Source organism: Ursus americanus, chromosome 1, assembly GCF_024610735.1.
Source record: "Ursus americanus isolate L20-20 chromosome 1, mUrsAme1.1.p, whole genome shotgun sequence".
In the NCBI taxonomy this organism is placed as follows: Eukaryota; Metazoa; Chordata; class Mammalia; order Carnivora; family Ursidae; genus Ursus; species Ursus americanus.
This window is the reverse complement of record NC_142127.1, coordinates 106,470,838-106,481,784: the sequence shown is the minus strand read 5'-3', so window position 1 is coordinate 106,481,784 and position 10,947 is coordinate 106,470,838. Positions and strand designations below refer to the sequence as shown.

Sequence of the window (10,947 nt, the reverse complement as noted above, 5' to 3'; positions counted from 1 at the left end):
GGGCTCACCTTCCTCCTGAGACAGAGCACGTGGGTGTTCCTGCTGGGTTCCGTTCTTCCTGTGCTGTGGCGAGAAGGGTCCCCAATGCCACGGCGTTGTCCCCTACCCGGCCCTAGTGGCTTCCGGCCACAGTGTGTGCTTCCTGTTTGAAATAGCCCTGTGCTGGACATCCCTGGACAGGACTTCAGGTCTCTGTCCACATGTGAGCAGCCACCCTGCATGGTGGATGGTGGGCCTGGCACCAGCACCTCCTCTGGTGGGGACGGTGGGGCGCAGAGGGCGGGCTCTGCCCGACTGCCCACGTGGCTCCCGTGCAGGATTCCCTTCTTCAAGTTCTGCTCCCAGTGCGGCCGCTCGGTCGGTGTGCGCCTGGTGCCCTGCACCCGCTGCTACGGGGTCCTCACCTGCAGCAAGTACTGCAAGACCAGGGCCTGGGGCGACTTCCACAAGCGGGACTGCGGCACCCTGTCGGTCACTGGTGAGTGTGCTGCCCGGCCGGCTGCTGTGGGGCCTGCCGGGTCTGAGGGCGTAGGCACCTGCCTGTGGGGGGTTGCACGAGGTCTCCATTATTCCTCGAAACCTCTCAGATTCCAGCGACTTTCCAGAATTCCCAGATGGGCCTGTTGTGCAGACAGGGAGGGCGCTGAGCCCACCTGCTCCTTCTCTAAGCGTCATGGGCCCATGGCTTCCTGGAGGGAGGTGGGCATGGCCTGGGCCCCACAGAACCGGGACACCATCCCTGGGGCTCCCCTGCATACGTGGGAGCTCTGGTGGGCACTAGTTTCCCTTGACCCTGGGGTACTTGGCCTTGGCACTTCTTCTGGAAGCTTCCTCCTAGCCCACCCTCCCCACGTCCCCTCCTTTGGGATGACCTGGGGAGGAGCTGCGGGTGTGTGGGTGGTGACTCTGGACCAGGGCTCCACTGCTCTGAGGGTAGCTAATGGTGAGCAAAGCTATGTGCACAGCTGTCCCCTGGGACTTGACCAGGTGGGGGGAGGGCGGGTGTTGCTTAACTCTTTCTCAGAGCCTGTCCTTAGTGTGGATGGCCAGAAAGGCCGGGCTGACCGCTGCCCTTGGGCCCGTGCTCCTGGAGCCCATCTTCTCTGAGCTCCGATGCTGTCCTCTCCATGCCCCCCCATAAAGTGGGGCTGCTGTGGGGTGCACTTGCAGACCTCAGGTTGGGAGTCCCCACCTTTGTAGAGACTGAGTCATTGCCATGCATGCCGCACGTGTGCAAGCATGACGCCAAGCAGGGTGTGGGCGGGGCTCTTGTCACTGCACGCAGCGGGGAGCCTGGGGCGTGGAGAGCTGAGTGCTGTGTTCCAGGTGACACCTCAAAACAGCAAGTTGGCAGGGCCCACAGAGGGCGTGGGGCTCCTCTGCAGTCCTGCGGGGGGGGGCACTGTGCCTTGGCCTCCTCGGGGACACCTTGGGCCCCTCACCTTCCTCCTCCCTGCCAGTTCCTTCTCCAGGGCCCCACCTGGAAGACCTGCACTGGAGGGGGGAGGAGTCTCAGTAACGGGGCAGCCCTGGATGCCCGAGGCCTGGGGAGGGCCCGGCGGCAGGCTGGGCGGCCGTTATTCTCACCCGCGGGCACCCACACCTCGGGGCCATCTGCAGGCGGCTGGCCCCGGAAGCTTCCGGCCTCATGCAGGACATCTGCACCTGCAGCGCTGTGCATGGCAAGGTCTCCCTCCTGACTTCGCAATAAAGTGGCCCCACTGGATGTGCTTTTAACCCTCTCTGCCTCGCTCTGCCCGCCCCTACCCAGAGAAGCTCAGAGCTTCCGAGGGCCCCCTGGCCACTCGGTGCCTGGCATCTGTCAGTTGGCAGGAAGGCTGGGTGGACGAGGGTCAGGACTGGAGCTCACTCTAGAGATTATTGCCAGAAGGTCACTCTTGCAGCCCTGGGGAACATTTGGGGGCTTCCCGGCTGCTCCAGACCTGGCTCTGCCTCTGCATTCCTGCTGGAAGCCGGAGCGGGGGCTGGTGTCCATTTCTTCCACGTGCATTTACAGAGTGTCTGTGTGTGTCAGGCAGGCTCTGGGTCGGGGCGGACATGAAAATCACCCGTGATTGAGACGGGGGGTGGGGGGGTGGATTAGGGGTGACTGTGAGTCAGGAGCGCCGCTCAGTGGTGATGGTGGGCCATGGGTGGTGGGTCTGCTTTCATGGAGAGGGTGGGGGGAAGCGGGCAGGGAGGACCGAGGACTGGGGCGCCAGTCTTCCTGAGCGAGAAGGTGGTGGGCGTGGCCAGGGAGGAGAAGGGGTGAGGTGGGGCAGTGGGAGAGGAGGTTGGGAAAGGGGGTGCTGAGCCTGTGCAGGGACCCCAGCTGGCCGGCTTTTTGATGGTCAAGGCAGCCCTTCCTGCAGTCATGGTTTTGCCTGATTTCCGGGTCCCTTGTCAAGATGGGGCTTCTTATGTGGGAAGCTCGCTGGGGAGGCTCTCAGGGAAAGGGGTGAGGAGGGCGCCTGGGCACAAGGAGAAATGAGCCTGTGTGTCGCTGTGGGTCAGCCAGTCCTGCCCCAGGCTGTGGCTGTGGAGGGCCTTCCGGGGGCGCAGGCCAGGGGCGCGGGCAGCCTGCGGAGGGTGTGGGCGGCTCCCACCTGGGCTGCCAGGAAGGGAAGTGCTCCAAAGAGCCCCTCTTAGTTTTGGACTTACACGTGTTAATTCTATGACACTTAGAGCTGTGTGCGTATACACGTGAAAGTAGGAGAAGATTAAACGACAATTATCCCCAAATCCGGAAATTACCACGGCCAACACTGGCGTGTGTGCTTCCAATCCCATCTGTGTCTGCATACACATACCACGTACGTCACACCCGCTGACAGCACGCCCTCCCACACCACCTGCCACACTGCAGACGCGCAGCGCACACCACGGTCGTGACGTGGGAGCGCGATCTCTATATTCTAAACTTAACCACCAATCTTTCTACGCTATATTTTTCTTCCACGTAATTTTCCCCGAGTGAAAATAGTATTATTTTTATTCTGATTATGCATGCAATCTACGTTCATTGTTAAAAAAGAGCACAATCAAGAAAACGAAAACTGTGAAAATCCTCCTAGTCTCAGAGCTCAGGAACAGATAACCTGAACGTACTGGATTTTAACCTGGGCCCAGGTGCGCACAGAGTGAGTCTTCATGCGCCCCACGCACGTGCACATGCGTGTTTTTGTGTGTCCTTCCATTTGTTTTTAATTAAATGGTTCGTTGTGTGACTTTAACCTGCCTTTCCGGTGCACTGTGCACGTCCTACCGTTTTCCGGAAGGGACAGAGGCACCACCCAGCCCCCGGCCGCTGGGCGCCTACTGTTTCAGGGCTCACTCCGGGAGGGGGCTGCACACACCTTCCTCCTAGTTTTCCTCTGGGCAGAATTCACAGAGGTTGCATTTTCAGATTTGTGGAGCGTTCCCATCGTCAGTCTTGTCTTCTTAGCTAGTGAGCGTGTCTGTGCGTGGGGCACGTGGTCAGCAGCGAGCATTGCCAGAAAGTTCCACTTCCCACGTTCCGGGGATTCACGCACGAGCTGACGGTCCTCTCCACATGCAGATGTGGGAAAGCGGCCTTGAGGCTTTTCCTCTGGTCTGTTACTTGAGAGGCCCGCCTTTCCGGCCTCGCCTCGGGAGAGCTCTCTGCAGACCCTGCCGCCCTCCCTGCCGCCTCTTGTGGGGAGCACCTTCTGTCTGAATGTCGCTACATGGAGTGTCTCACTCTGTTGTCACACCCATCTGTCCTGTCCTTCGGGGTCTGGTTTGCTGTGGAGTCCGGCTTCTGGGTCAGGTGCATTGAGCAGTCACCTTCTGACTGTCACGCTTTGGGCACCTGAATATCATAGAGGACAAGATAACTGGATCCCTACCCTGTGGGTGCCTGCCTTCCAGGAGGGAGAGCTGTCCCGTGGGAGAAATGCCCCCTTTGCCAGACTCCAGCAGGACAGGAATGGTGTCCCCGGCAGAGCCTCCCCTGCTGTGAGGACGCCAGCTAGTGCAGGGCCCCTCAGCACACGGAGGGGTGGCCTCACCAGGAGGGCACAGCCCCATCTCCCCCGCATCCTTGGGAGGGGCACAGGCCCCACCTCCCAGCATCCTGGTGGGGCACAGCCCCATCTCCCCGCGCCCCTGGGGCTTCCCTGGTCTCCGCAGCGCCTCCCTGGCCGCGTCTCTCTGGGTTGGTGGCAGGCTCTGTGGATGTGCACCCAGGATCTGGACTCTGTTCCGCGTCTGTGGCTCTGTCTCTATCCAGGGCTCATGGTTAGTTGGCAGTGGCAACGCGGCAGCCTTGTGTCCACACAGGATGCTTCCAGCCGATTTCTTGAAAGGATACATGCGTTACATTTTACGGATTGGTACCCCAAAGTGAATCATTCCAGCTTGAATCTTTTCCTCTAGACTTCGTTTAACTCATTAGTCTGTCTACTCAGTGGGCGTGGTGCCTTCGTGAGTTTTCCCTTCTGCGTGACGCGCACCACCCCCCCCTTCTGCTCATCAGGAATTCAGCTGCTTCTATCTTCAGAATATACTGACCCAGGGGCCTCTCACTGGCCCTTACTGGGTGCTGGGACGTCGGGGGGGGGGGGGTGCATGCCTCATCCCCCTGTGCCATACCAAGTTGTGTGCAGACACACAGTGCGTCCTGCGTGCCCTCCATTCCCCTCCCACCATGGTCCACGGAGACTCCAGCCAGAGCAGGGTGCAGCCCACCCAGCAGCCAGCCACCTCTCAGGTCCTGGGAGCCATGGGCAGCTGGTCTGGCCTTCAGAGTCTCAGGAACCAGGTTGTTTTTACTCTACTTGGAGAGGAGGCCCGGCACGGCCAGTGTGTGGACCAAGGGGGCGCCTGCCTGGTCACCTGTCCTGGGGAATGCTGCAGAGTACAGCTCCCTCTTCGGAAGGTTCTGTGGTGCTGAGCCCCTCTACCTGCTTCTGGTCTCTGAGCATGAGGTGTCCCAGCTGCTCCGGGGGGACCTGCCTCCCTTCTCCTCTGACCATAGTGTGCACAGCCTGCTGGCTCCCTGTGAGCATCGGAGTTCTGGTCACTTAGGCCCTGTTGCAGGGGTGTCCCAGTAGGACAACGAGGCCCATGTCCAGGCCAGGCCCCACGCTGAGCCACCACCTGTCTTCCCACCCCTGCTCTGTGGGCTCCACTGTCATGGGGATCTGGCCTCCCTCGGACTGGGAGGGTGTGGGAGGACAGTGGTGGGGGGGTGTGCTCAGAGGGGACAGAGTACAGGGCCTGGTGACTTGTGAGGGCCTAGACACCTTGGAAGGGGAGGCCTTGGCGGGCCCGGCACAGAGGTCCATCTGGGCGCTCCCCTGAGCAACAGGGCCGTGAGGGCAGGAGTGGAGGCCAGCCGGGCAGTGGGTGTGGGAAGGATGGGTGCTCAGGGGAGAGCCTACTGGGGCGGGGGCAGAGGTCAGCATGTGGTGGGCACCTGCAGGAGACGGGCTGCAGAGAATGCGCACGGTGGCTCAAGGGAGATGTGGGAGAGCCCTCAGGGCGGACGTCGTCAGTGATGGAGATTGCACTGGGGGTGGGGAGTGGTCTCACGGCTGGTCCTCCTGTGGGAAGTGGTTGCAGGAAGAGGGGATGGCCCACAGAACTGCAAAGGCGGAGCCGGGAGTGTGGGACTTTCTCCTGCTCCGCCGGACTGTGAAGGGTGTATGTGTGTCTGTGTGTGTGTGTATGTGTGTCTGTGTGTGTGCATTGTGTGCGTGTCTGTGTCTCTGTGTGTTTATGCATGTGTGTGCGTGTGCATGTCTGTGTATGTGTGTGTCTATGCATGTGTGCGCGTCTGTGTGCATGTGTGTGCATGTGTGTGCGTGTGTGCATGTGTGCGTATGTGTGTGCATGTGCATGTGTGTGCATGTGTGCGTGTGTGTATGCGTGTGTGTCTGTGTGTGCGTGTGTGTGCATGTGTGTGTGCATGTGTGTGTGTGCATGTGTGTGTGCATTGTGTGCATTGTGTGCGTGTCTGTATGCGTGTCTGTGCGCATGCGTGCATGCGTGTCTGTGTGCATGTGTGTGCGTGTGCATGTGCATTATGTGAGTGTCTGTATATGCGTGTGCGTCTGTGTGCATGTGTGTGCGTGTGTCTGTGTGCATGTGTGCGTGCGCGTGTGTGTATGCGTGTGTCTCTGTATGCATGTGCATGTGTGCATGTGTGTGCGTGTGTCTGTGTGTAGAGGGGTAGTGCTGAGAGGGTGGAGGGCTGGGTTTAACAGGTGACTTACCCAGGCAGCTCTTGAGGGGTAGATTTGCTGAGGGTGGTCCGAGACTAACCCACCCACCTTCTCTCTCCCTTCTACTCCCACCCTTCCCCTGGCTTGAACGTGTGCCCAGTCACCTTGCTCACCCAAACCCTGAGGCTCACCGCCATCTTCCTGCGTATCTGGGCTCCACTCGGCAACCTGCCTGGATTCTCGGGGTCCTCTCAGGCCGGGAAAGAGGTGCCCTGCTTCCAGGCGGCCACCACTGGGAGCGGGCAAGGCGGGGCAGGTGGAGGGCAGGACGGCCGGACCGTGGGGTGCCCCAGCGTGGCCAGATGTGCGGCTTCTGGCGAGCCTGGATGTGCGCGTGGCTCTAGCGGGAGCTGGCCTGCAGCGGAGTCCAGCTCGGGTGGAGGGGCTGTGGGTCGGGAGGGCTCTGGGGAGAAAGGGCCAAGCACCGGGCAGGCGTGGGGGGCTCAGGCTGAGGATGAGCCCGCAGGGCAGTGGGCAAGTGGCGTCTGTGGGGAATGCAGCCTGGAGGGGGTAAGGTCGCGGAGGGGGAGCGAGGGGCGGTGTGCAGAGGGGTCGATCAGGGGAGCCAACAGGGCCGGGCAAGGGTGATGCTTTTGAGGGGAAGCCCCGTCCTCAGGGAGAGAGGGGAGGGGAGGGGAGGGGAGGGCCCGGGCTGGGGAGATGGAGGGACCAGGCTGGTTGCTACGACCCCTCCCCAAGCCCTCCACCCGGGCTCTTGGGAGAGTGGGCAGTGCCCTGAGTGGTGGCCAGGAATGGTCAAGGGAGGCTTGGGAGGAGATGCCCAGGAAGCTCGGAACAGAGGCGATTTGGGGGTGCCTGAGAGGGGAACAGCCCGAGATGAGCTCAGGATGGAGAGGGGCGGTCAGTCTGGAATGTTGGTGATGGACCCAGAGGGCCCGGAACCCGTGGTTGTCAGGGTTCCACCCGGAATCCAGCGTTCTGTGACCTCTGGAGAGACAGGCAGTGGGGTGGCCAGTTGGGTTCCAGGAAGGACACAGAAAACACAGGGCCAGGAGCTGTGGGTTCCTTCCCAGCCACAGAGTGGAGGCACCCCTCCCACCTGTCCTTGGAGCCTGGGGAGTGGGCACTGCCCCTGTCTCCTTCCTTGGGCCATGGCTGCAGACTGACCACAGGCCAGGGTGACCGGTTTAGTTTTGTTTGCGGTTTGGGTTCATATATTTTAAAGAACCCCCCTCCCCCCCCACTTTAAAAGCTTCACAGCCCTGCAAAACCTGCATCTAACCTGGTTCAACCTCGAACATTTAAAAAAATCAATGAAATAATAAAAGAAGCCCCTGGCCCCCCACCACACAGGTGGGACACCAGTCTGCACAGATGTCCGCACTGAGCTGTGCTCACCTCATGCCTCGGTATTGAAGAACTGGAACAAGGTGCAGCGAGTCCTCCACTCCTACCCCGTTAGATGGTTTCGCTTTTCATTCCTGGGTCCCTGAAAGCCACATGGGACTGCTTTCCCTTTGACTTTACACCGCGCAGTGCTCTGGAAAGTCTCTCTCTGCACTCCCTGATGGCAAGGAAAACTGAGCACTTTTTCATGTGTAACTAATTATTATTTATCCTATTTATTATTTAAAGATTTATTTATTTGAGAGAGAGAGCGGGAGCCATGCGCACACATGAGTGGGGGAGGGGCAGAGGGAGAGAATCCAAGCAGACTCCCAGCTGAGTGTGGAGCCTGAGGTGGGGCTCGATCTTGACCTTGATCTCATGACCCTGAGACCACGACCGGAGCCGAAGTCGAGAGTCAGATGCTTAACCGCCTGTGCCCCTGACTTATGGGGCATCTGGGGTCCCGGGTCTGGGATTCGCCTCCGTGTGTGTGTGATGGCTGCCCATGTTTGCTCTGGGATGGCTCTGTGTCCTGGATAGCAGGAGCCTCTGATGTGTGCCATGGCCTGCGTTTCCGTGTCTGGTCTGTCTCGTGCAGGACGGAATATCGGTGCGGCCACGGTTGCCCCCCCCCCCCCCGCCCCGTCCTTGTGGCTCGTGGCTCTGTGTCTCTGGGAGCACTTGCTGTGCCCCGTCATAACGTTCTGTTGTCTTCTCCGTGCTCGGAAGCGTCGCTTTCCAGTTTGCTTCTTAGCCCATTGCCCGTATACTTGTTGATGGTGTGAGGTAGGGGCCTGTTTGGTCCTGGCCGCATGGCTGTCGAGGGCCGGGAGCCGCGGATTTTATGCGCTCTTCTTGCCCATCCCCTGGCCTCTCGCTCCTCATCTGCTCCCTTCCCCATAGACTTGCCCTTTCCAGAATTTCCTCCGGACGCACTCAAACTGGCAGGGTCTCCTGTAGCCTGGGGGCTGCGTTCAGGCGGCCAACCTGTGGATGAGGTACAGGGGGGCTTCTGTTTCTATGGGGGGGTCTCAATTCCACTTCCCAACTCACTGGGCCCGACTTGCTTCCCCCTCCCTCACCTGGCCCCAAGGCATGGAGCTCCTGCCAACCTGCCTCCTGTGTGGTGGTCTCCTGTGTGGGGTCCCTGTCCCCTGTGGGTGGTCTCTCTCCTGTGGGGTCCCCACCTCCTCTGGGGGACCCCAACTCCTGTGGGGTCCTCACTTCCTGTGGGGAAGTCCCCACCTCCTGTGGGTGTCCTTGCCGCTTTGAGGAGGTCCCCCTACCTCCTGTGGGAGTCTCCTACCTCCTAAGGGGGGGCCTCTGCCTCCTCTGGAGGGTTCTCCCCCCTCATTTCCTGTGGGGAAGTCCCTGCCTCCTGTGGGGGGTCCCTGCCTCCTGTGGTGTCGGGTCCCTGCCTCCTATTGGGGGTCCCTGCTTCCCGTGGGGTGTCCCCATCTCCTGTGGGGTCCTCACATCCTGTGGCGGGGCCCCTTGCTTTCTGTGGGGGGGTCTCTACCACTTGTGTGGTCCCCACCTCCTCTGGGGGTCCCCATGTCCTATGGGGGATCCTCATCTCAGCTCCAGTTGGTGCTTTTCCCAGTCTCCTGTTTTCTTTTGAAGAACGGGCTTGTTCTAACCTGATGCTTCCGTCTCTCCAACACAACACTCTGTAGACCATTTGCCCCACGACCTGACGTTCTCAGGCTCTGGCTCTGGGTGGTGGGTGTTTTTTGGTGTGTTGTAATTTTTAATTTGAATTCCCATCACTGGGGATATGTGACTCCCTCTCCCGAGGGCATCTCGCTCCACCTGGGTGGGGGAGCCCTCCCTGTCACCTGCTGAGGACCAGGGGGGCCCCTGCTCTGGGGAGATGGTTTCTGGGCAGAGCCCGGGCAGCAGCTTTCTTGGCCAGCAGGGAGAGCTTTCCGTGTGTCCTGGCTGCACTGGGAGTGGGGGCAGCTCCAGCACCCCCCTCCCCCCCCCGCCCCGCCGTGGCCCGCAGGCTCCCCCGCTCCGGTGCCCACAGATGGCTGCTGACTGTGACGTCCCTTGCCTTGTCCGGCGCGGAGCCGTCCGCAGGGGCGGGCTCTGCCGTGAGCTTCAACACCAGGCATTTCCCGGTGTTCTCTCCCACGGTTCGCTCTCGCTCGGGCGGCCTGTCTGGTGCCCGCGGCCGTTGCTGTGTAGTCTGAGATTCCTGAGCGGTTCCTGGCTGGCTCGCTTCTCTGCCTTCCTGTTCGCATCTTTAGGCCACGTGGAGGAAGGAGGGAGAGGTTTCCCTTCACCAAGGGTGCCCTTCATTGGGTCCCTCTGTGCCCCACCACCTGCCCTGGCCTCACCCCCACCTTTGACGGCTCGAACACGGGATTTGCCACCAATCTTGTTTCCAGCAGGAGCACAGGCCCCCGTTCCAATCCTTCTACGTTCACTAGGGAATCCACTCTCCACCCCGCACTAGAGCCAGCACTTTGATTATACGTGTGATTTCTGGACAGAGGGCTTGTCTCCAGGTAAAGGACCGCTGGTGTCCCCTGGAGGGGGAGGAGAGTGTGCATTCCTGCGCGTGCGCACAGCAGAGCCCCACACTGGCCTGCCCGCAGGAGGCCCTGAGGAGCAGGCTGCTCTCTGTCTGCCAGTGGGGGCTGGTCCGCACTGCGGCGGCTTCCTGGTTATCTCAGGAGGAATGAATTGGGACTGAGAGCCAGGGAGGGGCCTCTCCCTGACCAGCGCGTGGTCTGTGGGCAAGGTGGCCCCTCCCCGCCTGCCCCCGGCCCGTGCCGGAAGCCCACCTCGCTTGTGTACTTCTTTCCCCCACAGGGAAAATGGATTCAGTTCTGTTCACACAGAACTTCCGAAAGTCCTCAAAGCATCTGGGCAAGAAGGCGAGCCAGAAGCCTGACACCCCAGAGCTGCCAGGCCGGCCGAAAAGGTCCTCTTCCACGTACAACCAGGAATGAGTGTCTAGCGACGCACCTGTTCCGTGAACTCCCGAGGCTGCCTGCCAGCCCCCCACGGAGGGAGGCCTTCCCCCCAGCCCCTCTCCAGGGAGGAGCTCAACCGCCGCGCCATCCCAGGGCGGGCCGGTGAGCCCCCAGTCGCTGCTCTGCTGTTGCTAGGGCCAGGGGCCCCCAAGAAGCTGTGACCCCTGGAGGAGCCGCATTTTCCCTCCCAGGGCACGCAGCCCGGCCCCCCTGCGCTGGGGCAGCAGGGAACTGGCCGCTGTCTCCTCAGCACTCAGGCCTGAGAGGACAGAGCAGCTTTGTTGAACGTTCACCAGGCAGACTAGTGTGGCCGAAATTCCCAAATAAAGTGACCCTGCATCAGCTCTTGCTTCCGGGCTGGCCTC

General features: G+C 60.9%; 1 protein-coding gene across 1 annotated transcript; it reads left to right on the top strand.

Moving 5' to 3' along the window:
* The first annotated feature begins 219 nt into the window (after positions 1-219).
* Positions 220-10,915, top strand: LOC148110836 (uncharacterized). Its single transcript, XM_087860965.1, has 2 exons — positions 220-478; positions 10,419-10,915. Exons 1-2 carry the CDS (start codon positions 220-222, stop codon positions 10,556-10,558), a joined length of 399 nt encoding a protein of 132 aa, XP_087717091.1. The 3' UTR covers positions 10,559-10,915.
* Positions 10,916-10,947: the final 32 nt, after the last annotated feature.